We start from the raw sequence: 27,262 nt of genomic DNA on the forward strand, positions 1-27,262 counted from the left end.
GAATGTAGAATTAGTTATTTGAAAAGACACAGCAAAAAGTAAAAGCAGTGTTTTCATTCAGTCTCTACCTTATCTTTGTCTTCCACAACATCTGCCAGTACATCATCTGGGTCCAGGATTCCTCCATCTGTGTACTCCAGGTGGTGAATATTTACCCAGGAATTTGGATCCTATAAAATAGATATGAGACTTCTTAACCTTACCTTGCATGGTTTTAGAATCATTAGACAAAGCAGCTATGTATCCCATTTCCTTGTCACCCATTTCCCTCATCAATCCTGAAGTAGGAGCTTGGAGCCACTAACACACATCAAAACAAAGAACAAATGAAAACTAGTGGCACATAAGACAACACAACTACACAAGCTTCTGGGCCCCTCAATTTAAGAAGGACATTATGATGCTTGAACGTGTCTAGAGAAGGGCAACGAGGCTGGTGAGAGGCCTTGAGCACAAGTCCTACGAGGAGAGGATGAGGGAGATGGGATTGTTTAGCCTGGAGAAGAGGAGGCTCAGGGGAGACCTCATTGCTGTCTACAACTACCTGAGGGGAGGTTGTGGCCAGGAGGAGGTTGCTCTCTTCTCTCAGGTGGCCAGCACCAGAACAAGAGGACACAGCCTCAAGCTACCCCAGGGGAAATTTAGGCTTGAGGTGAGGAGAAAGTTCTTCACTTGAGAGAGTCATTGGACACTGGAATGGGCTGCCTGGGGAGGTGGTGGAGTCGCCATCCCTGGAGCTGTTCAAGGCAGGATTGGACGTGGCACCTGGTGCCATGGTCTAGCCTTGAGCTCTGTGGTACAGGGTGGGACTTGATGATCTATGAGGTCTCTTCCAACCTTGGTGATACTGTGATACTTCATTATCATACTTTGAGTTAAATAGTAAAGAGAAATTAAGTTTTTTTCCAATGTTACAACAGTTCATATTTGGACCATTTGAGTTATTATCTGCACACACATAAATATACGAGCATGCACCACTCCTGACAATTTCAGGGTAGGAGGGGTGTATACATATGTAAAAAAATCCAGCGTTTTTTTCCTGAGGAGGTAGGTGATGCTAATGTGACAAAACCCAAACTAATAAACCCAGTTTGTTTTCACAAATAAATGCTTTCAAATTCCAGTGTCATGTTGTGTACCGTATTAACAGGGATCATGTTAGTCTCCCAGAACTAATGCTTTCCTCATACCATTAACCACGCCAGTAACTGGGACCTGAGCAATCATTCCACTAACCCTGAAGCCAAAAAGCTTAAGAGTGCACTGCTCAATAGCAGATTCTTCTAGCCCTGAAATACAAATCAGGGAGCAGGCACAGACTGTAACCACCGCCCTCAAACCACACCAGCTACCTGCATGCATGTAAGAGGAACAGGCTAAGTGACAGTTATGTTTGAATTGCCTGTTTCCTACACTACTTCACCATTTAGTGGGCTGGGAGTGTACAACATAGCCAGGACAGCTGACCCTAACCAGCCAGAGGGATACTCTACACCAGATGACACATTGTGCTCATCAATAAAAGCTGGGGGAAAGGAGGGAGAAGGGGAGGGCAGAGCTGTGTGTGCAAGTTTTTTATTACCTATTAAACTACCTTTGCCTCAGCTCATGAGGTCTCAGCTACACTCTTACAGTTCTCCTCAACCCACTGGGCAAGGATGTGTGAGCGGCCATGCAGGGCTTAGCTGCCTTAGGTTAACACAAAGCCTTTTTATCCCCTCGCATTTGTTCGAGGGTTAAGTACACCTAAGGTACAGTATGACTTAAAGACTAGCAACTAATCAAGTACATTCAAGTATCTATATTTGTAATATGACAACTTAATCTGCATTTTACCTCTAAATAGTTTTCTATTTGCCACTGAAACCACCCATTTGTGAAACAGCAAATGCTCATTCATTCTAGGTATCAAGTACTCAAAATCACAAAATCTAAGAAAAATCAATTAATACACTTTTGTCTCTGCAACGTGATGAATTGTTGACAACTACTACATGTCAAAGCTCCATTTTAAAGTTCACGGTTTAAGCATTTTTACCATAACCACAAAAGTCTAACCTGAAAAGGCAGAGAGGAAAGGTACCTCCGTGTAAGAAGGTGTTGATTTACATGTATTCACCTAATGCAGACACCTTCTGAAAGGGTGTCACTTGACCTTACAAATACATCCAGAAAACACTCTCTTAAACTGGAATGCATCAGTGGCTACAGATATTCCTCCTGAATCTTTTAACTAGCACAATCACAAAAGGTTTCCATGAAAAGTAATGCTAACAGCATGCCTGAAAACCATTCCTTGGAATTAGACAAACTTCTGCAGTCATTCTTTTTTTGCCTGAAGCTGTATTAAAATGTTATACTTGTTATTCCATTTAAGTGTCCTGCAGACAGAATAACATTGAGGAGGTGGGAACAACCAACAGCTGATTAGAATACTTTAGTATCAATGTTCGCAGCTATTTATGATTCAGTAGGTGCACCAAGCCAGGTGAGTCACTGAAAAAGAAATGAAGGGACAAAAGGAGTGTAAAAACAAGACTGTTCCAACAGAATGCAGTGGGTTGACTGGAAACAAGCTCAAGACACACAGCCACCTCAGACTATATTAAGCTTAACAAATTCCTAACCTTCCTTTTACTTGGGCCACAACAAATACAAATATTTAATGGTTTTGTTAGCAGCCACATCAAGAGAAACTAGTCTCTTAAATCAGTCTGAAAGAACAGAAGATGCTATTCCTCAGTCTGTTGGAACAAGTGCAGCCAATGTTAAGATTCTTTAAAATAAATGACAATTGGCATTGAAATACAGGAACTAAAACAGAACATGGTTCACAGTATCCTCAGCAGAAAAATACTTCTTAATAGTGTAGGTACTGCTCCCACACACACTATGACTCAGGTACGAACAATGTGAAGCTGCTACGATCTTTTAATCTCAAGGACTCTCCAATTCTAGTAACCACCAGACACTATAATACTGAACACTTGCAGTTTCAGAAATAGAAATCTGAAATTGCCTTCTATTAACTTGATCAGAACTCCATCTCTGAAAGTTAAAAAGCAGATGGAGATATGCTTGATATGAGTAACCAGCTCCAGACAGCCTTGGTAGAGGAAATTCCCTCTGCACACTACAACAGGTCATGTTGTAGGTTACAACATATCCTCTGACCAGCAAAATCACTCAATCATTCCAAAGAGATTTCCGAGTCAGAGAACATTTTTTGGTATTTGGATGAACTCCAAACACCACCACATGAAGGATACAAAGTCTCAATACTGTTAAAAAATAAAAATGAAAAAAAAAAGCATTTACATAGCAATTAATTCTGTGCTTATTTAGTCCCACCAAGAGTCCAGACAGCTTTAATAAATAAAGCATCAATATTTTAGCTAACTTGACGTATCAAGCAAGCTATTAACTATCAGCAGATGTAGGAGTTTAAGATATTAAGTCAAAAATAGCATTTCATTTACATGAAGAAGGAATGGACAGTAATAGCAGGAAAAATAAAGTGCATATATATAATACATTTTACACATTTAGAGTTCAAAAGCAGTGCAATAGGTCTGTACCACATGAAAATGCTACATCCAAAATAGAATCATCAGAGAAATCAAAACTTCCCTCAGAAAGGAATGGTCTTCCTTGAAGTTTCTTGTGTTTTAGAAAATAAAAAAATCACAAAGACCATCAAGAACACTTCAAATTTCCCTGCATTCTAAAGCTGATGGGCAAGAGATTGCATTTGCAATGGAACAGAGCAACTTCATCAAGTATATGTAACTGGACAGCTTTTCTACTTCTACAGTATCTTCTGGAAGGTCTGAAAGTCAGAACCCAATAACATCAGTAAGAGAGGTGACAGGCTGTTGCAACTTAACATAGCTGAAGGGTTGATCTCAGATTCCAGACACTTGCTTCAGTGAAATAACACTTATTATCCATTGAAAGTAGAAAATGCTAGACTTCTAAGTTTATAAACAATACAGTGTAAGATCACACTTACCCTATATCTGCCCAGGAAAGAAATTAATTAAAGATATATTTACTGAGAAAGCACTTGCTGAGAAAACTACCAAAAAGGTTGAAGAACTATTCTAAAATAGGTCATTTTAATTATTTTTTTTTTACTGAAAGTTAACAGTTTTCTAGTTTGAGGTGAAACTTCTTTAGACGACTGACAGCATCTAGAACGAGTCCTCCCAGAATCATCACTGGAAGTTCACATATTGAAGAAGGAATTTGTTTTGAAAAACAAATTATGAGTCTCTTGCAAAAACAAAACACTAAGGGCAGCCTAAAAGCTCTAGACAACACTCAAGTATGGGTACTGTCTGTCTGTGTTTCTAAATGCCCTCCCGTTAGCATGGTCATTGCGGAGAAAACACAGGTCCATGTTTTCTCCCAAACCATTTCAGAAAGATTCTAACAGTATAAAATGGGGATAAGTTCTCTTACAGCTCAGTATGCAGAAATTTAGCTGAGAAACATCTAAATATGTGAAGCAAAAACATGAATAAGTTACCTGGTGTAATAGATACCAGCACTTCCCAAATGAATATTGAATAGTTACTCTAATGCACATTTTACCTTAGGGCTGCAAGTCATGTTTGTGTTTAACATCAAGCCACTTAAAAGCTGTTTATCATCATTTCCTTTATGTGTGGGAGAACACTGTAGGAATTACTAAGCAAATATTTACCAAATGTTAAATTAAAGCCAGGTCATATGCATGCAAAAGTGCAATGTAGGCAGAGAAGTGCCATAAATTCTGGAAAGTGGGTTTGACATTCATGCCATCACAGAATCCTGACCTAACTGTTGTTACCTAATGCAACAACTTCAGTGTTCAAAGAGTCTAAAATAGGTCCAATAATTCTTCTATGCATTTATTTTCAAACACATGCAAGCAAAAGACCTATCAGTCTACAATTAGAAGGCACTCCCTTTTATTTTAAGTTCATAGATCTACAGATACATATTTTGAAGGTATCAAAAACTTGGGAGCTCCATCTTGATGCCTTCTGTTTCACATTCAAATAGGAAAGTTGGTCTACTTTTCTGAAAACTAAAGCAACATACTTTACAAATGCTGCAGTTATACAGGATATTTCAGGCTGCTAATGAGCAAGAGAATACTAACAAGTTCAAATCCATTTCAGCAGGCACATCAATATAATAAGCAACACTACTTAATAATTTGCAAGTAATTATTGTTTGGTGCTGTTGTTTGTTCTGTGCAGAACATATGCAATTAATTGCAATCCCTGTTCTGGATTTTTCAAATTTAATATGGTAAAGATAGGATGCACTGAAACATTCAGAAGTAGAAATGACTTATTAAGAGTCCCCCACAATGATTTCTTAGGCTTGTCTCTTAGAAGTACCTCCATATTACTGCTTCACTAGAGCAAAGAGATTTCAAGGAAATATTCTGTGAAAGAGGACATGTTTTAAAACCAGAAACCACATACCCCTGGTACACATCCACAGAATAAGTGCTAAGTTGGGAGGAAGGATTGGACTCTGGGCTACATCAGGTTTTGGCATTTAGATAGTATAAAAACATGATTGAAAAGCCTACAATCACAATTTATTTATTGATTAACTAGATATTTTAGTATTATAAAAGTGAGATGGTTTAGGTTAAATTGTCTTGCAGTCCAGAAAGAAAAACAAATCCTGGGCTGCATTAAAAGTGTGGTGAGCAGATTAAGGGAAGGGATTCACCTCCACTCTATTCTGCTCTTGTGAAACCCCAGCTGAGTACTATTTCCAGCTCTGGAACCCAAAACACAAGGACACAGACCTATTAAGAAGGGGTCCAGAGGAGAGCCACAAAGATGGTCAGAAACTTGGAGCACCTTTGCTATGAAGACAGACAGAGAGCTGAGAGTTGTTCAGACAGAAGAAGAGAAGGTTCTGGAGAGACATTACAGCAGCCTTCCAGTATTTGCAGGAGGCCTGCAGGTAGCCAAAGAGGGACTTTGTAAAAAGGCATGTAGTGACAGGACAAGAGACAATGGCTTCAAACTAGAAGACAGATTTACTTTAGAAGGAAATTCTTCACTGTAAGACTAGTGAGGCACTGGCACAAGTAGTCCAGCAAAATTGTGGAGACTCCAATCCCAGAAGCATTCAAAGCCAAGATGGATGAGGCCTTAAGCAACCTGGTCTAGTAACAGGTGTCCTTGCCCATAGCAGAGGGGTTGGAACTAGATGATCTTTCTAACCCAAGGTTCTTTCCAGCCCAAATAGTTCTATGAAGGTCATTAAGAGAGATTCTGCTATTTAACTATTTTTAGATTATATATTGCAATTATATCTATTACCTCCCAATATATAAGAAGAATTTAGTGATTTCTAGAAGCACTCAAAGTCATCATGATTTTTATTACCTACAGGTAAATAGCAGTAAGTACTAGTTATTCTCAAACCATGACTTGCAGAGCTCAATATAAAAAAGGAGATGGGGAAGAACTGATGGGCAAGATTGGTCACAGCCTCAATCTTTATCGCTAAACACTTCTCAAAATTGCTAAATTAGAACAGCCTCTGGCATTTTTTTGTTTGTTTACCAAAACTACCTCCAAATAATCCTGAAGTAGTACTTCTAGTCAGATGGCATTTTAACTGTCAGCAACTGAGCTGCCATTACCAGCTGTAGCAGAGGTGGAGCTCATGTTTTATGGGACAATGAACCATGAGTTCCCGAAACCAATAGCTGATCAGAAAGGAAGTGTTTATATATGACCTACTGTCACTGCTGGTTGTTAAAGACACCTCAATCACAGCAGAGGGATTTCTCAACACTGAATCAAGACCTGAATGGTTAGATGGCAGCAACAACACAAAGTACACACATTTGAATGTCCTCACAACCTAAGAGAAACTAATAAAAATGTATCACACCCCATCCTCCTAGCTGGCAAAGAGCCATGTTCATACATGTGAAGAACACTTAAGTACAAGAACTGTATCAGTTCTGTAACAATACTGTGTGTTGCAGAGATGACATTTTTATGGAATGAAAGCAAACACAAAAAGGTTCTGTAAAAATCAAAGACAAACAGCATCCTGCACAAGAGATTATGTCTGTATCACACAACTACTGAATTTCGTAGATCCTAACGCTGACAAGATCCAATGTAAGTCTCTTTATATGAAGGCAACTGAGTATAAATTAGGTCTTCTTTTCACAAACTTCCAAAAATAAGAAGGAAAAATTACATTTAAGTTTCACTGCTCAGGAAGGTTCCAGATCTTAGCTCACAGAACGGTACAACTGCCTAAGTTAGAAACCCACATTTCTAGGTTTCACCTCTGAAAAGAAACTATTAAAAGCAAGTAATTAGTCTTTATAGCTGTCATTCAACTGCATAAAATTAAACAAGGCATTTAAAATTGTTTCTAGATAGAAATTCAAAAGCAGTACAAATTTTCAAGATAATACAAGGAATACACACATTACACTAAGAGAGTAAGAAAGACCTCTCATGTGATTCTGTGCTATTCCTGTTCTCCTTCAAAAGAAACTGAATTTACTTGCATTGAAAGTGAAAATGTTTTAAGATGCTAAAGAGAAGACAAAAACATTAGGGAGAAATTCTTCACGACAAGAATGACTGACCATTGGAATGGGCTGCCAGCGGAGGTGGAGGAGTCACAACCCCTGGAGGTGTTTAAAAGGAGACTGGATGGGGCACTTAATGCCATGGTTTAGTTCATTTGAAGGGTTGGGTGATAGGTTGGCTTGATGATCTCAAAGGTCTTTTCCAACCCAGTTAATTCTGTGATATCATTTTAACAGCTATTCTCTCATACAAATTCTCTCAAGTCAGCAATATTCAAGAGAAAGATCTGTACAGTTTGAGTTCAAAGACAGAAATTAAAAGGTGAGGTAAGGGCAAATGACAGAAGGTAGTCTGCACAGAAATAACTGCCTTTAGGCATCCAGCAACAAGCCACAGAAAACACAGAACACCATACAATAGAAATAGTCCTAGAAATAAGACTATAAAATGTGCTTCCTAATCTGTCTTCCAGATAAAACAAGAGACTATAAAGTTACTTCCAAGCAATCAAGCTTCTGAATATATACAAGACAATGTTTTTCACTTTGAACAGTAACTTTAGCAAGGCTGACCGAACAAGCTCTCAGCCCCACTACCAAGACACGGTTTCACCTCTCTTTCCACAGCATTCACAAACAGCACGGCTCTTTTCATGTCAGCTTATACAGTTACACACATGTGCCCCTGAAACTGTTCTGTAGGTTAAAAAGTGAAGCAAACTAGAAGTTTTTTTAAAACCCATAGCATTGAAAGTGACACTATTTTGAGCAGTGTTTGCATCTTTCAGCTTCCTACCAGGAAGGCATCTGCCGATTAAGAGATCCACCTCAGTTGTAACACTCCTAACTCAGCAAGAGCTGCTCCTTCCTACTTCCCTTTCTGCAACAAGAGGTCCAACTAAACAAACTACTTCAGTAAATGGTTTTGAAATTATAGGCTGCATCACAACTCTGACATATTTAACTATGTAGCTGAGCTATTTACAGAGTTCTTACATGTTTCAACAGGCTAAGACAGGACATTGCTGCCTGCTGCACAAGGACCTCTGGAAGTGAGTTCTTACCCAATAGTAACTTAAGCAATGTTAGATTCATTGTGTCAAGAAAATTAAAAGAATACTGAACTACAACATAACTGTTGAGCATGGTATCATCCCCCAAACACTAACAGCTAACTCCTATCTAAAATTCCTCCACAGTCAGCCTCCCTTAATAATTCACATGCAACAATTACAGTGTACTGAGCTGTTTCCAAGTTAAACTCAAAGCAAAGAACAAATATAAGTAACTTCATGCATGGGGAACATACTAGAAATTAAGTAACTGAGGAAGCCTTAAACCAGTACGTTTAAGGGGAAGGGAAGTTATCTGCAAAATAGCATCAAATACCATTTTTATCAAAGATTATAAACATCAACCACAAAAACACAAAAGCTCTCAAAAAATGAGAACTTTTTGACATGAGTGTATACTGGAGAAGAGCACATTTGATCATTTTGTGCCTGGTTTATGTCAGCTTGTGTCCCAATTTCAACATAGGAATTAAAATGGAAGATCATATGAAGTAAAGCCAGTCTAAATAATACAGCCATGATGCTTTGTTTCTAAGCAAAGCACACATTTGGATTTTCAGAGAGGTTAAGAAGCTTTCTTCACACAGCAAGATAGCATAGAAAAAAAATTATTCCTCCCAGCAGCAATAAATTCAACATTTACATCTAAGCTGAAGCAAAGATACTTCTAAAAACCAAACAATCTGCCCTGCTATTCAGAAGATTTGCTTTTAGACTATAGCAGAAGTTATTCTAAGTAAATGAATTTTTTTTAAAAAAAAAAGACATTAAAATTCTTGGTTTATGTTTGGGTTATTTTTCACATGCACTAGATTTGTTTAGGTTCCTTTACTTAATCTTTCAAGACACAATTATGGAAAGTTCTGCTTCCCTCAATTTTTTAATGTCATTGGATATGATATAGCCAAATGCTGCAATTTTGAAGCAGGAGAGAAGTCCTGGAGGGGGAAAAAAAGAAGCCAACACCACCACAAGCCACAGAACTTTACATAAGGTCACTCTAAATACCCTACTTTAAAAGGTCTGTCTTTGAAGGTGCTAAAAACCTCACGTCAAAATGAGGACTCTAATCAGATCAGGTCAATACAGAAGCAGATTTATCTTTGTCACTAAGCTCGATTTTACCTCAACACATCTTTAGCTTTTGTGAAGTCTGCTCACAGTATTTGCCCTGCTGCCTCTTAAGGATCAGAGAGGAAAGAGCAAAAACAACAAAATAAAACTGAACGATTCATGTGTAAGGCTGGTGGAGTATCACAGAGTTGTGAGAGAGAAACTGTTACCATCTGGTGATGGGCAGAAAAATATTTCCTTGTTTTCCTTTGAAGTTAAGGGGACTGCCGAGTGAAGACAGACACAGCCAACAACCAGAAAATACAGCTTCCTTTTGGAATGAGACTAACGTAGCACAAGCACAGCTTGCTATCAGCTTTATATTTAACATGCTAAATGGTCCAAAAAGTCACTACTCGATCCCTAGTTACCAGGGGACTGTATTTCTTGACCTTTAGCCATCTTCAAAGCACTGAGAAATTAGTAGGATTAGGTACTAGTATGAGAACAAATCAAAACACAACAGTGAGGACTGATAATCACTTATTTCCACCTCCTTCAATTATCCTCTTCATATTACCATATACCAAACTTCATTGTGGGTGAACAAAATTTCTTCCTCTTTTCTTTTCCTTCCTCTTTCCTTCTCTGATTAATTTTCACATAAATTAACAGATTCTGGTTTTCCTGAGTAGATGCAAAATGTTTACAAGTTATATAGCTATCACCTTATAGCAAGAAAGACTTGGATCACACAGGAATGCATCCAGATAGGTTTTGAGTATCTCCAGAGAGAGAGACTCCACAACCCCACTGGACAGCCTGTTCCAGTGTTCTGTCACCTTCACAGTGAAAAAATTCCTCTTCATGTTTAAAAGAAACTTCCTATGATTCAACTTCCACCCATTGCCCCTTGTCCTGCCATTGAGCATCACCAAGAAGTGTCTGGCTCCACTCTTTTGGCAACCATCCTTTACATATTTATAAACACTGATGAAGTCACCTCTCAGTCTCCTCCAAGCTAAAGAGCCTCAGCTCCCTCAGTCTCTCCTCGTAAGAGAGATGTTCTGTTCCCTTAATCATCTATGTGGCTCTGTGCTGGACTCTCTCCAGCAGCTCTGTGTCCTTCTTGAACTGGGGGTCCCAGAGCTGGACACAGTACTTGAGATTCAGTCTCACCAGGGCAGAGTAGAGGCCCAGGAGAACCTCTCTCGACCTTCTAGCCACAGCCCTTTTACTACACCCCAGAATGTCATTGGCCCCCCTGGCTACAACAGCACCTTGCTGGCTTGTGATCAACCTACTTCAGTTCTGCTTTTTCAAAGATTCTACTATGAGCTCCTGGAAGACAAACAATGAGACACAAAACACACTTAGAGCTCTCGAGAGGTTAGAAATCATGGCAATGGGGCATGGCTTCTTCCACCCAAGTCACTTGACACCTGCATACTGTAGGTCACAGCAGAATGTTAGGACAGTGAATATCTTCTGTCCCCCAGAGAGAGCAGGTGCAAAGAGGGTTTTACCCAATTTTAAAATGATTATGCTTTGAGAAATTAATAGTGCCATGTCCTAATAAGTAGAAAGTCTTTTAATTTGTCACAAGGCAGGGAAGGCAGTTATTTAATTCCACCTAACAAACTCTACTGTCACTAAAGACCACAAGAGCACACTGGTTTATCCTGGCAGCTGAATATGCAAGGAAAAAAATACTGTGCATTGTGCTAGTTTGAAGCAGCATAGAATGTTTAGGTGAGAAAAACTAGATCATAGGCTATGAAAGGAAAACAGTGGTGATGTCTACTCCCCTCAGAGTCTTGCTGAAGAACGGTAAGCATTAGATAACACTCTCGCCATTTTTGTCTCACTTTCTGGCTGGACTCTGGCTGAGCTGCATCTCCCTAACCTCACCTTCCACTCACCTTTGCTTCTTAACTTCTTGGCTGAACCTCTATTCTTCCTTAGGACTGAGGTAAGGTTGAGAGGGGCAGGGGGAAGGTGGAGGGGTGGTTGAGAGCCCCTCCTGGGGACTCAGGTTTCTCAGAGGGGAGTTGCGTTTCTGTATTAACTTTTACCTTGCATATTTCTGTATATAACTGTACATATAGTAAATATTTGCTTGTATATTGTGCTAGCTGCAAATAAATAGCTTCATTTATATTCCCAGAGCTGGCTGAGACTAGTTGGGTATTTCTAAAAGTGTGGGGGGGTGGGGTACACCCAAACCATCACAGCAGTAGGCTCTCTGATCAAGATACAAATGTAAAAATGCAAGTGTAAGCCAATCTTAAATTATAAACTAACAATATCCTTTGGCTCATCAGGCCCATTAGACTAAACGGCTTACCTGAGACAGAAACACAAATACTCACTGTTTGTAAGTTAGCAAAACAGCTCCAGAACAAACCATACCTAAGTAAACCTAACAACATAATTTCTTAAAATCCAACTTAAAAGTGAGCACTTGGAACTATGAGCCAATTCTGGAAATGGCCACCCATTTTTTCACACAGAAATGAGAACAAAGAATAGTGAGAAAATAATTCAGGCACATGTACAAGACCACTGTATTTCAGAGCCAAAGCCCAGATTATGTAACAGAACAACATTGCTATTTTGCCAACTAAAACTAAATGATTCTTTAAATTTCAACCACCCGATACAGCTACATGTAACAAAAATTCATGCTGGCTGGAAATGCACATAACTCAGTTTGTAACAAACTCAGCTATGAAGCGTATCAGATCTTGAACAAGAAATGATAAATGGCTCAGAAACTACAATAAGAGCAGCCACCACTTCAGTATGGCATCTAGAAACTATCTAAGATTATTTTATTTACAACTGTTTGGGTCTTCCTTTGATAAAATGATTAATGTATTTGCAGCTGACTCTGCTTATCAGAAGCAGCCTGCAGTTTCAAAGGTGATGGAGTAACAGCAGTCCCCTAACTTGCAGAAAAGCAGAATATGAATGCCTGGAGGATGATGCAGATCAGATATGCTGAAATCCTGTAAAACCACTGTGCCGTCCTATTTCCTGCATGGATCAACTACCAAGCAGAGGATGGGGAGGAATTTTGCCAGAAGGTTGGCCACTTAGAACCCAGACCACCACCACCATCTTCTCACGTTTCCAGGGCTGGCGCATTTCAGCAACAGCACCAGTTCTGGCTGGTTCCTATATCAGATCTAACTAGTTCTCTCCACACTCTCTAACAACCTCCTAGTAGTCATGGTTCACTACTCTATTTAGAGGAAGGGTTAAGCATGGATTTGGGGTCCATATGACCTTTCACACTACTTTTGCTCACTGTACTCCAAAATGGAGCCACTAGTGGCAACTGTAGGTGCCAATGCTAGAAAGATGCTTGTTATCCATGGTAATTTTAAATATCCAAAATATTAGTTGAGGCAGAAGTTTGTTACAAGATAAAGATGGGGGGAAGGGAGGTAGTAGTAGAAAGTAACAGATCAACTAGGAATTAGGTGCATGGGAAGGGAAATGAAGGTTTTTCAACCATGCAGGTGGTAAAGTAAGGTACATACTAGATGAAGCTGTTACACACTACTCTGTTCTCACACAAAATGCTAACTTAACCAGCTTACCTCTTCCATTTACTTCTCAGTATCAAAGATGAGTGGATCAAGAATGTTCTGAAGGCATAACTTCATAAAGGTTAGTCAGCTTCACTGTTTCTGCCTTGTTTGAAAGTTCAGAAAGTAATTAAAGTATCTACCAGCTTAATATTAGACAGTGGCCATTACTACATAATCTCTTGTCTTTTGTTATACTAACAGTATTTATATCACCACACTACAATATTGGTAAGTTTGAGTATTCCACTTCTGAGACACAGCAAACACCTGGTGAATAGCTCAAACGACCTCTACCTCTAATTGCATTGGCAGAGCCAAGCGAAAGAACTGCATGAAACCCAAACACGACAATTCTTTCACTCCTGAAATAAACTTCCACCTTTACCTAAATAAAAACATAGAATGTACCAGAATTAACACATCATCAAAATGTTATACTACACACCACCCGTGTACAGAAGAGTTTCCCTCACCCCTTATCCTGAAGCACAAAAGTTAACTGCTTTCCGCTGCTCCATTAAAGTACCTTCAAGAAAACAGGATCACAAGAGTTGGGAATTAATAGCTTCTGAAATGTAAGGGAAAAAAGAAGGCAGCAAAGCAAAATAAATCACCTGTCTGTTAGCTGTTCTACAGTAAGTAGAGCATTCAGCCCAAATATGGAAGGTGACACCCTAGGTACATATTCTAGCTACTGTTCTATAGTAGCTTTTACTGATGCTCTGACCAGGAATTTCATTCCAGAGCTTGCAGGACAGCCACATGGTAACTGTCCTTGCATAATTTTAATCCAGTCAGTGCAACTCCACAAGAAACTCCAAGTAAAAACAATAGCTGGTAAACAAACTTGATCAAATGCTCTATTGGCATGTATTCTAAAACAGTCCTTAGATGCCATTACAATCTTTTTGTCTGCAGTTCAATGCTCACACACACAAGCTCCATTTACTTTTTGATCAGCTACCTCATTCATTCTTTTGGGGCTCCACAACTGTATTCATGTACATTGCCTCCATATATTATGTCATGCTTAAGCACTTGGAGAAGTAAGACATCACTGTAAAATTAAACAAAGAGTTGATGGAAATGTCTACAGCAAACAGAGTATACCCTCTACTCTCAAGAATGCTAAAGGCTAACCAGGTACAGGAATGCTTTATCATAATGCCCTGTCAGCAGTGTAATGTTGCATGTTCCAGGGTAATGTTACCTTCTCATTTATAAGGATGATTAGATCTCAGCTTTCAACTCATGCAAACATTTGTAGAGAGTTGGTAAGTTGAGTGACAAGATGCTGAAGGATTTTCAGCGAAGTCATTGGATCTACTTTCATTGAAGTTTGTCATTATATGCTCTGCCTCAAAGAAAACAAGCACATGAAATGAAGCAGTTCCTTCTCTTTTTAAAATGGCTATAAGTAAGGAAATAGCCATTTGCAGTTTAACAGAGAGGAAAAAATAACACCAGAATTCTCTGGTATAATGGTCACAACACAAGTGTTCTGGCTGTCTATGAGAACCTGCTACAGCTTTGGCTGCAGTATTAGAGGTATCTCTTAAAATAAATGTGAATTAAGGCTCCAAAACAAAAAAAATAACATTAAAAAAAAAGCCTGAAAATTCATTAAGTGAGCTTTAGCAAAACTACAACAGTATTAAATAGTTTCATCATTAAGTTGCAGCTTGTGCATTGCTTATTAACTCTCATATTTGTCTAAAACTTATACCATTGAGCTCAAAAACAAAATCTTTTTTTTTCCTTCCCAGTTAAATTCCTTCCCACAAAAACCTCCTGTCTGTGATTCTGGCAAACTTCCTCTTGACCCTGGATTGCAGAAAAACATTTTTCACTAACAAAAACCAGTAGTATGAAACTCATCATGCATAAAATGTTTCAAAACTAAAATAACATTTTGAAAGAATGTTAATAACCCACCCTAACCTATTTCAAAAGAACCACTGGCTGTAAAATGGTACATGAAGCTAAGACTTGCACTGTCTAACATCCTGGATTTTGCCATACCATCAAGTTGGGTGGGTTTTTTGCCTCCAAAATTCCTATTGATAAGCCAAATAGTTAATCTCTAAACACACAATACATAAAAGGGATCATTTCAGACCAGAAAAATGGAAGACATTTACAATCACCACAGCATTCACATTTGAATGACAGCTAAACATAAAGACACATCAAGCATTCAGCCATCTGGAAAGAAGCTGGTATTTTTTTCGTATTGCCTTAAAGGTTTGAGAATAGACAAGAGTCAGAGGTTGACCAAGACTTCCATTTAGTGAGATGCTCATTTCATATCTACAGCCATCAATGAACTGCAGTATGAACAATAAGCCAGACTCCTCCACTTTCATTGAATTCAAAAGATGGTTGTGTCATACCAAGACAAACAATGTAACATACATCTGGCAGTACACACATACTTGAAGCATCTGAAGTTACCAAAGGTGACTTACTTAATGTTGTCCCAGTGTCTCTGACTACAGCTTATTTAATATAATGATGAGAGCAATTACTATGTATTTTGTTACTCCACACAGGAAGAACTCAATGGCAACATATGTAGCTGCAAAATTCATGACATATAAACCCCCCAAAAGCAAAAGTAGGCATTCAGTCTCTATTCAGTTACATGCCAGTGAATATCAGTGTAGCAAAACAAAAACCCTTGCAAGTACACATAGCAGATACCTAGGACAAGGAGAGAAGAGAAGGGTAATACAGCTCAACTTTAGCACTACATTTTTCATACAGTGTGAAAGGTCTAACAAGAAAAATCACACTGCATATACAAAAGCATAACATCTACTCTTTTCAATTTCTTGCTGCAATTACTGCCCCACAACACACAAAATCAAATTTAAATGGTAGATGGCCTAAATCAACATTTTTCCAGACTCAAGGAGGAAGGGGTCAACACTGGCATACTCCTATCTGATCCATCTTACTTCAAGTCAAAGTATGCAAGAAGGATAAGAGTTTAGAGCAATTTCCGTTGACAGCTTTGAAAAATTGCTAGACTGAATACAACAATAATCATAAGGATGAAAAAACCCTCAGAAGTAATAAATTTAAAACACACAGGCCATGAGTGTTATTCCAAGCATTTCTGAGTTACGTTGAGTATTTCAAGCAAAACTTACATCTTGACTTTGTTATTTGTAAAGCCAGTGGAGTAGTTTCTATGTAGGGTTTTTCAGGTAAATTTAGTACCTCCCATCAGTCAGCAGGCAAATGAGAGCTATCCAAATTGCTATCCCTGAGATGGCAATACAGAAGACTTCTCTGAATTTTCAAGTGCTAATCTTGCCTAACATAGAGGAATCATCATTTATGACTGACAAGACAGACTCCATTTTTTTTTTTTTACCCCATACAAATATCTACCTTTTTCAAAAAATAGTATCTCTATTCCTTTTTCACAGAACTGCAGGAAAGCAGCCCCATGGAGGAAGACCTTGGAGCACCAGTGGACAGAATGTCACCCATCACTCAGCAATGTACCCTTGTGGCAAAGAGGGTCAACAGTACCCCAGGGTGCATAAGAAAAGCATGTCCAGCAGACCTAGGGAGGTTCTCCTATCCCTCTGCTCTGCCCTGGTGAGACTGCGCTGGGAACACTGTGCCCAGTTTTGGGCTCCTCAGTTCAAGAAAGACAGTGATCTGCTGGAGAGAGTATAGCAAGGAGCTACAAGGATGATTACAGGATTTGAACATCTATAAAGAAAGTCTAAAAGAACTTGAGAAGAGAAGGCTGAGAGGGGATCTTGGGAATATCTATAAATATCCGAGGGGTGTGTGTCAAGATGAAGGCGATAAGTCTTTCTTTGGTGCTTCCCAGTGATAGGAAAAGGAATAAAAAGTACAAGCTGGAACACAGGAGGTTCCACCTCAACATGAGGAGACATTTTATGGGGAGGGTGTCAGAGCACTGGAACAGACTCCCCAGAGAGGTTGTGAAGTATCCTTCTCCAGAGACTTTCAAAACCCATCTGGATGCATACCCATCCTAGGTGATCTTGCCTTAGGTTGGACATTGGATCTCTAAAGGTCTCTTCCAACCCCTAACATTCTATGATTCTGTGATTTGTCTCATTCCCCTGAAAGTTTTCATTTCTAAATGAAAGCCTTCTGGAGTCTTGGCTTAGTGATACTAACTCACAGTTCAAGTAGAACACAGCAAAATTAGTAAGAAAAAATCTTTAATTTATTTTAAAAGCAGAGCTTTAGTTTAAAAAAAAAGTATGGGTGAGATGCAGTAAAATCACCCAATTTACAGAGACAAAGTAGGACACAGGCTAGTGAACTAAAAGATTAAATTACCCTCTGTTTTATCCTAGATAGACTGAGGAACAGTTTTCATCAAGCAACTACATAGGCTTTGCCCATGAAAAAGAAAACACAGGACAAAGCCTTTCAAGGCTTAAGACTGCAGCAAAATGGCAACCCCACCTTGATCAGATATGTAAAACCTCTGAATTACTTCTATTCTCTGAAGAGCTACAGGCACACTGTCACAAGTAGCCTTGTTCATCACTCCCTCTACTTCTGCACTACTGTATTTGTCCCATATTTGCAGTGTCCAGGATAAATCCAACAAATATTCTCAGATGAGAACTCTCCGTTAAAAGCCTTATTGAATTAGTTTTAAAAGCTTTATAGAAAAGACTAGAATCACAATTTCAATAGTTGCTCAACCAGCAATCCATAGGAAAGATTCTGCAACTGATCTCTAGGCAGGAGCTGCAGTTCTGAACAAGCTATGGAGGAACAAGTTAATTAAGCAGAGTTCTTCCCTACTCATAACACACATCACTTACAAAAGGACTGTATCAAAATCAGCCTGCAGCCAACACTACGACTATCAGTGATGTCTTAAATTTGCAGTCTGCTTTCACTCCTGGCTTGTGCTCAGAAATAAGAAAGTCAGCAAGTAGAGAAGGTTAGTGGAAAGCCTTATAATACACAAAATGACACCTAACACATCTAGCACCAAATTAGTACTACAGGAGACTACTTAAAATTTCAGGCAAGAGTCACAGTGAGTAAATTGGGCCACTAAGAACTGCACTCAACAAAAAAATGCCTGACTCTGTAGAAACTGCAGTGAACAGTACCTACATTCAGTAGTAGAGTCCTTATAACATGGGAAAATTGGAAAATTATAATCCAAACCCTCTACATGAAACTCTGGCCTCATCATCATGAGTACCATCCAGCACTGCAAGACTATCAGAAAGGCTAGGAAAGATCATGTCTTAGGTTTAGGCTCAGAGGCTAGAGACACTCGAGGCCTCTCACACAGCTGCTCCCCAACCCCTCTTCACCCCACTCTATTCCCAGTAGGATGGGCAGCAGAAGCTAGAAACAAAACACAGAACCCTATTTAATAGAACAGTACAAAGAATGACACAAACCAAGTCATATGTAAAGGGAGTGATACAGAATGCAACTGGCTCACTCAATGCTTTTCCTCACACCAGAAACCACTCACCAAGCCACTCTTCCCCTTAAGTAGGGGGCATGACATGGTATGGAATAGCCCACTGGCTGGTTCAGCTGCCCATGGCTGGGGGCAGCTCCAACAACTTCTTAGGAGAAAATGAAACCCTATACTAGCCAAACCCAGGGCACTGTATGTCCTCAAACCTTGTCACTGAAGGAGAAACATAAACAAGGAGCAAAACAAGCACCGATATTTATAAATATGCAATTAAATCTGCTGGCCTGATGCTGCAGAGTGGTACACACATCTCTTGAAGCAGTCAAGAGATGTAGCAGCTGAAGATCACCTGTCTGCTTACTGGCAGGACAGAAATGTGTAACAGTAGCTTTCAGGGAAATGTGAAAACACTAAGCACTTTACCACTAACATTCACAGGTAATGGAAAGGAATAAATTCATGCCCAAATTAAAAGAAATAATCCTAACTGCCAGATGGGTGCTCAAGGTCCATTCCAGAGTCAGGCCACGGGATGATTCCATCACACACAGGGGATTAACCCACCAGGATTTATGACTTGTCTCTCCTTGAAAAGAGAGACATGCTAAATTCTAACATCTTTGCAGCTGAAACTACTCTTAACATGTACAGTGACGTATACATTAAAATAACCAAGAGATTAGTATATCAAGCAATCTTTTCTTCTCTCAGAAAAATCCATCAAACTTAAGATACTCAGGTTTTGAGAATAAAGACCAGATCAACTGTTGGTAGATTTATGAGAATGACATAGTATCTTCTTTAACAACCTGAAAATCTTCTACAATTTAAGTGAGGATTGATAAACAGAGGAACAGATCAAAGAACAAAATAAAGCCACACAGGTTTTCAGAAATGCAGATCTCAAGAGCTTCTTCAGATTGTGTCAGATTCTTTTTTAGTCTAAGAACTCTGTTTTCTTCTACTGATTGGGAAATTTGTGCAGTTTGGTAAGGAAAAATAACAGGGAGGGTGTGTATTACAATTTACCAATAGCTAGTATTTACTGGGAATCTGAAAAACATTCTCTCAGACAAGCTGTACTGCAAAACCATTTGGCTCACTGAAGCCTCATCTTTGAAGCTGAAACCCAAGCCAGGAAAAAAAAAAAGAGCCCAAAGCCAGTTGTTACTAGGCTCTACTCATCCAACTGAATTCTTGGATTCCAAATATGAGTCTTTGTTAGACTACAATCATTCATCTTCCCCTCTATCTAGCACTCATATAAATGCTATACTTATTACCAGCTGTAAGGGCCATGCTTGGTCAAGCATTCTGTAAGGGTGGGGGTTTTTGCACACAGTAAACAATAAACACCAAATAAAGAGGCAATAAATGCTGCCTGTACATCTCTTTGAAACCCACAAGCAACTTGTCTAAACCTTCCAGTGCAGAAGCATTCCCAAGAACAAATCTAAGCACTCAAGTGCTTATGCAGGTGCTACGGCACCTGCTACAACATAACAGAGTCACCAGTTTTGAATGGATGTACTGGTGGTATAGAAACTGGAGGTTCAGACTAGAAAGTAAAACAGATTCTAATGACATCAAAACAACACAATAGTTAATAGAGGTGTTATGTAGGTCAAAGCTACAGTACAGTACAATACAAGTTAATGTAGGCTAACAGTGATACTTCATGGAGGTGTCTACAGCACAATCACAGCACATTAAAAGAGAAAAAAATAATACTTTCACAGAGTTGTCTTGAATATTACCTCTTTAGGATAATAGTCCAAAAAAAATCCTCTCCAGTGCATTTAGTAATTTCTCACAATATAAAATTCTATTACAAATAAGTTCTTGAAGTAATCCTATGTAAGAAATAAACAGGAACCTGGGCTTCCACCTCTCCAGCAAGAGGATGTCAAGAAAAGACATGCTGAGAAGAAAGAGGGGTCTCAAGATGTAGAGGTGAATCAGCACAACCCAGCTACTGCAGGGTGGCCCAAGTAGCTGGAACTGAGGCTGTGACTGGGTTTGAGTGCATTTTATTACCCTTCTAAAGCCTCAATAAAACAAGTAAAAAATCTTCCTGTGTGGAGATATTCAAGACCTGCCTGGATGCATTTCAGTGTGATCTGGTATAGGTGATCCTGCTCTGGCAGAGGGGTTGGATTAGATGATCTTTCAAGGTCCCTTCCAGCCCCTAATATTCTGCGATTCTGTGAAATAAGGTGCTTATGATAAGGCTTACAGAGCTACCCAGAAACATACCACCTGAGGGGAATAAAAAAATGCTTCTGTTAAGGACGATGCAACACAAGTACTGCAGAGATTTGTTTTTTCCCCTCAAAAAAAGGCTTCTGTAACGTGGATTTTTCTAATTTTTTTTTCTGTATGAAGTGGCTTTCTCAGTTTACCAGTGTATCCAAGGCACAATCTGTCCAGTGGAATTTCGACAACCATTTCTATCTAGTTGTTCACATGAGCCCATAATTTCTGTTTTGTACAAGCAAAACCCAAGAATTAAACAAAAAATACAAAGAAGGATTTGTTTTCAACAATACTAATTGCTTAAGACCTTTAGTGTCTTGTAAGCATAGAGTTTAAAGTAAAAATAAGTTTTCATTTTCCCTACCCTCAATGTTTTCAGAGCAACTACAGGAACACTTAGTACTACTCCTGCTTGCTGGCTGATTTACAACAGCAATACATCAGCCCAGAAAACTAATTATCATGCTGTGTAGCAAGCAAGAATGGAAAAAAAGGGGGAAAGTATTTTCTTACTGGGAATCAGAAAAGGGCCTGTAGCATTAGCTCTTTAAATGTAATAAATCTGGGGAAGATCTTCAATACAACCCATACGACCCACTACATTTTTGCTAACAAAAAACGCACCATTCCTGAATCAACTTAGTCATTGCATTACTGCTTTCTACTCAGACTGACTGCCAATCAAAATTACCACTGCCATTCCTGAATCAGCTGCTCACTTCTGTATATTCTTGACAGCAACACATCCTGTAATGCTCATAGCAACTGGAGATTAAATCCCTAGAAAACAGTTTGTGGCAGCATTCCCAAAGGAAGGCCCACAAAAGCTGTGAAAGTGAGACTCTCAAGAACTGAACTGTGCTTAAAATGACACATTTAAAACTAATATTTAAATGAGTTGTAGTGCCTATTAATTGTGCTACATGCCTTGCATGTAGCACCTATTCAACTGGCTTCTACCAACCTGACTTTGGACAGCTGAAGTAGTCCCTTCAATCAAGTCATCTAGACAAGCTCCTCACATGCAAACATGAGTAAATCAACACACAGATGATAAACATAACTTCTCCATGTCTAATTCTGCCAGAGAGATGAATAACATCTGGAACAGCCAGATGCTTTTATATTTTTTCCTTGGAAAAGTTTAACTTCAGCTTGAAGAAAAGCCATTGCGAATTTCATTTGCTAGTCTCATAGCCGTTCTTTTCCCTGGGTGAACATCACTTTCTGTCCCAAGAGAATTAAAGGCCTCGGAGCTAGCAAAGTAGCATCTCTGGGTGAACTAAGGGCTTCTCTTCAAAGTTGGTAATCCAAGTATTGCCTCCCACTTGAGGGAAGTGGCATTTCAAACGGGAAAAGTGTGAGCACAATGGTGTGTTTAGCTCAGCTATATTTGATACCCTGTGGATTGAGGAATTGTTTTCAACAGGCCGAGGTAGAGCCAGACAACAACACCATAGTATATGGAAAACTTCAGTGCTGATCCAGAACACCCTCCTCCCTCTGTCATCCACATACTCAGGGGGGAAAAACAAACAAACAAACCAGCCAACCCAAAACAAAACCAACCACAACACAAAAAGCCCAACAACAAGCAAAAGGTATCTCAAGTCACTGGAAAACAATCAATGAGGTACCTTTGCCTGCATCCAAGGGCTACCCTTTATAGCCATAGAAAAGCAAAAAGTAAGAAGAGGCACTGCAACCCCAGTATTTTGCGGGCTCTCACTCAAGCAAAGAATCCTAAGTACAACAAAGGACATGCAATTGCTCCCTAAGGCACCACAAACACCCAGTTACAAGAAATACTATGGGATTGAGCTGACAATAAGGAATCATTAATCCTACTGCATCTATCAGCAGAAAGCTTTACACGTACACATTACTGAACAGCAACAAAAGCAGGTCCTAAGTCACAACAAAATTCCAGAGCTTCCTTTTACTGAACCACAAGTTACTTCCCGAGATGACAGCCACTTCTCAGAAAACAGATGATCAACAAAACGTTTTCTTAAACATCTAAGACTATTCGTATCATGAAATCCAAGAGCACAGAAATCTTGTGATACTGTAATACAGACAACAGTTCGTAAGTCCAGTTACTTGCATCTTCCAGTGAATCAGACAAGATCTAACCATTCAGAACTGCAACAGTACCTCTAGAACTCAGTAAACATCAAAAAAAAATCAGTTTTTCAGCTGAAACTGGCCCAGTATCTTCAGTAAACAGAGCAACTGAGCCTTCATGACCAAATCTTGCTAATGCAGCTGAGCTGTGTAACTAAATCAAACTTGCTAAGAAAATCAGCAGCTACAATTAGCAACTACCAGCAGAGTTGTCAGCTATTTACCAAAAGTCTCTCAGAAACGACTGACCTAGCAAACAACCCTCAAAATAAAAAAAACCACACCACCACACCACCACCACACACATTTTTGGGTATTTGACAGTACCCTAACTAATACAAATTTCACAAATCTTGTATCTTAGATACCTTTTTCACTTTCCATTCTACAACTATGAAAGATACTCCTTGAATCAATTTTCCTCCCTCTTCCAAACACTTTAGACACGTTAACAATACCATTTTCCACTTAGTTGTTTTAGAAGACTTTACACCCTGAAAAAAGTATTACCTAGAGAACACTTAACATGCCAACAGAAACACCATTCTGCCACAGGAAGTATTCCAAACATTCTAAATATTTTGAAAAGAAAAAAAACCACACACTTCAGTTATCTTTAATATAAACCTCTTTATGTGCCCACACCTCACAGCAGATTTTAACTTATTATCTTGAGATAATCCCACTCTCTCTAAGGTTGTATATTTTGTAAAGAAAGTTAATTTTAGAAAGAGTGTAAAGAAGGAAAACAGCAAAACCCAAAATGATCCATGTTAGCATGAATAAAAGCTCTCAAAGTAATAATAAGAATTGTTTGCAACTTCTGTATGATCTAGTTTACCAAACCCAAATTTCACCTGAGGAAAGAGCATCAACCCTAAATTATGCTTGTCAAGATAAATACATAATTCCCTCTTATCATTTTGGCTGGTTCCACTGCAAATTGCCTTGACTGAAAACTGACTAATCAAAGAAAGCACTACAAGAGACTATTTACAGTGCAGAGAGAGAGAGAAAGAATGTACAAGTCATGAAACTTTCTTTAACAACTTGAATGAAAACCTGTTGCAAAATTTTCAGGTCCTTAGGTTGCTTCCCCCATTCTTCCTCTCTACACATCCTTGTAGAAGCTCTGAACCACTATCACTCAAAGTGATAAACAATTTCTGAACAAGCTGGCCTGGATCCACTTTCTCCCTTTACGATGCAGACTAAGAAATTCAATACTTCTACAAGAAAATAGACAGGAAAAATAAGTTTTATTTGCCAAGGCAAGAAATGTGATGCAGTCAGAAAACAAACTCTGGCCTCTGGCTGTCCTATAGGGAAGCCTGGATGATTTTGAGCTCAGATTGAAGAGGGCACAGGAGAGGACTATTTAGCATTAAAATAATTTTATTTGAATATTACTTGAACAGCAAATTGGGTACAAAGTCATGAGAAACTATCTGTAATGCATCTTAAATGTCTGGCATTTATCTGAACTTTTCTCATGTTGTTGGAATTTCTGTCCCAAACATTTCCTATCGGGCTGTATCAAAAGATGTGTGGCCAGTAGATCGAGTGAAGTGATTCAGCTACTTTGCTCTGGCAAGACCTCACTTGGAGTATTGCGTCCAGCTCTGGAGCCCTAAATACAGGAAAGACATAGATGAGTAGAGCAGGTGCAAAGGAGGGCAAATGATCAGAGGGTTGGAGCACCTCTGCTATGAAGACAGACTGAGGGAGGTGTGTTTGTTCAGCCTAGAGAAGAGGAGGCTCCAGAGTGAGACCTACCTAATGGCAACCCTCCGGTCCTTTAAGGGGGCCTACAGGGAGGATGGAGAGAGACCATTTACAAAGGCCTGTAGTGATAGGACTAATGGCAATGGCTTCAAACTAGAGAAGAGTAGATACAGACTGGATGTTAGGAACAAGTTCCTTACCATGAGGGTAGTGTGACACACGGACAGATTGCTCAGGGAGGTGCCTGGGGCCACATCCCTGCAGACATTCAAAGTGAAGCTCAACAGGGCTCTGGACAGCCTCATCTAGTTGAGGGTGCCCTTGATTACTGCAGAGGGGGTTGGATTAGACGAACTTTGGAGGTCCTTCCAACCCAGACCACTCTGTGATTCCGTAACAGTCAGAGCCTTACCTGGAAATGAAGCATCCTTCTACAAAAAAAAAAAGGCAGGCATTTGGACCATTTATACAAAACCTTTGCAGACATCTCTCAGCCATAATCCAATGTCATCACAAGCGCGAATCAAAGCTCAAATAAAATTTTACATTTCAAATTCCTAAGTTCAGCTCTGCTGAAACAAGTAATTCCCTTTCTGATAAACTCCATTTTCTGATAAAATCACATTTCTTGCCTTGGCAAATCAAACCTTTTCCCTGTCTATTTTCCTGTAGAAGACCATATGTCTTTTAGTACTCTGAACCATAGTTCAGCGCAAAAGATCGCACCAGCCATTGGCTACAACAGCACCAAGAATCCCATGAACATTTTGCAACTATTACAAACTTTCAGTATACATTAAGAAAAAGACTTTTTTCATTAAAAATATCTATCAAGATCTACATATCTCAAGGCAGGTTAAAGCACAACATTTGTTCAGAAAGTCTACCACGGTGACCAGTATGTCTACCACAGCGCAGCCTTAGCCATTCCGGATAGATTTAAGATAATTAGTAGCAAGTTTCTCTCAAAATAAACCTGCATGAACAAGAATTTTACTTCCAGTTTTGCATTCAGGATATCAAGCAACTGAATAGGCACAGAAGAAGCCAGCACAAAACAGAAACCCTAACTTGTTGGGTGTAGTTTTTGTTTTCACTCAGACGTCTTGGGAGGATGGACAACCCTGCGAGGCTTTAACTCTGGGCTTGTAACTGTAACCTTTTTCACAAAGCAACGCTTGCAACACTAGGCCTTCTTCCATCAACGCTAAACACTATTCCGTTAGACTTCAACACCTGCTTTTTGGAGGGAAAGGGGAAAAGTGCTTTATGCGTAATTCGGTACAACTTAAGAAAAACTGGAGCTCCTTTCAAGCTTTCATGTAAAGTAGTCACATACCCAGGAAGGCAGCATCACGCAGAGCAGCTGATGCCAGAACGCACACGCTTTAATGGCATAAAAGTTCTGTTCCGGTCTGTATCAAGTTTGCTGGTCTCCACACACAGTATTAACACCAGGAGAAACCTTAAACGCCTCAAGCCGTGCTAGCTTGTTAGCTGAGCGGAGCAAGCCCTCGGCCCGCCGCACTCGCTGCTCACACAAGCTATCTGGCAGGGGCATGTGTGACACGGCTGCCATCAGACCCTTACCCCGTGAGCCCCATCACCGCGGGGCCCGCCACCGCAGCCCGGCCCTGCCGCCGCCCTTAGCGTACCCGCCGCTCGCCCTTGGCGCCAGCCCCGGGCCTTCTCCCCAGGCCACCCTTCGCGCCGGCCGCCCCTCACCCCGCAGCCCGGCTCCGTACACAGCCCGGGCCGGCCCCCGGGCGGGCAGCAGCGGGCCCACGCCCTCACCTTATCCTGGGCCTTGCGGTAGCGCTGCAGGGCCTGCTGGGTGAGGTCCCGCACGCGGAGCTGCCCATCCTTGCAGGGCACCACGATCCCGGTCCGCCCGAAGCACACGGTGACTTTCATCTCAGCGGCCCGCCATGCCCTGCCCGCCGCCGAGCGGTGCCCGCCGCGGGGCCCTGCCGGGCCGGGCCGGGCCGGGGCGGGGGAGCAGCGCAGGTGCGGGCGCAGCCCAGCTGGCAGGTGCCTGGCCCCGGCCGCGGCGGGGGGGCGGCAGGTGCGCGCGGAGCCCCGGGCTGCGCCTCACCGCGCAAGGGCAGCGCCGGAGCGAGGCCACGGCCGGCGGCCTCCTTCCGCCGCGGCGGGCTGCTGTGCCCGCCCCTCCCCGCCCGGCTCTCCGGGGAGGCGCGGGCCGGACCGGGCGGGGCGGCCTCGTACGGCGGGGGGCGCGACGGGGCGGCCGGGGGCACGGCGGCGCCGGGCAGGCTGGGCCGCGCCGGGCTTAAAGGAGCCGCGGGACGCCGCGGGGCTCGCTGCTTCGCGTAGACCACGCTGTGCAAAACGAGGCGACTCTGCGCCCTTCCTCTCTGCAACCTGGGCACCG

General features: G+C 40.6%; 1 protein-coding gene across 4 annotated transcripts in view; it reads right to left on the reverse strand.

The window, feature by feature from the left end:
• Positions 1–26,871, reverse strand: part of PARD3B (par-3 family cell polarity regulator beta) — a 474,018-nt gene extending 447,147 nt beyond the window's left edge. Inside the window, exons 1-2 of one of the 4 annotated variants that reach the window (XM_064161234.1) lie at positions 26,665–26,871; positions 69–170 (exon numbers count right to left, since the gene is read on the reverse strand). In XM_064161234.1, coding sequence (XP_064017304.1) covers positions 69–170; positions 26,665–26,784 — 222 coding nt within the window. In that variant the 5' untranslated portion in view covers positions 26,785–26,871. The remainder of the gene's footprint in view (positions 1–68; positions 171–26,664) is intronic. The other 3 variants (XM_064161224.1, XM_064161216.1, XM_064161243.1) reach the window with 3 other exon arrangements.
• Between the last annotated feature and the right edge of the window lie 391 nt (positions 26,872–27,262).

This window comes from Pogoniulus pusillus, chromosome 2, assembly GCF_015220805.1.
Source record: "Pogoniulus pusillus isolate bPogPus1 chromosome 2, bPogPus1.pri, whole genome shotgun sequence".
NCBI classification, from domain to species: domain Eukaryota; kingdom Metazoa; phylum Chordata; class Aves; order Piciformes; family Lybiidae; genus Pogoniulus; species Pogoniulus pusillus.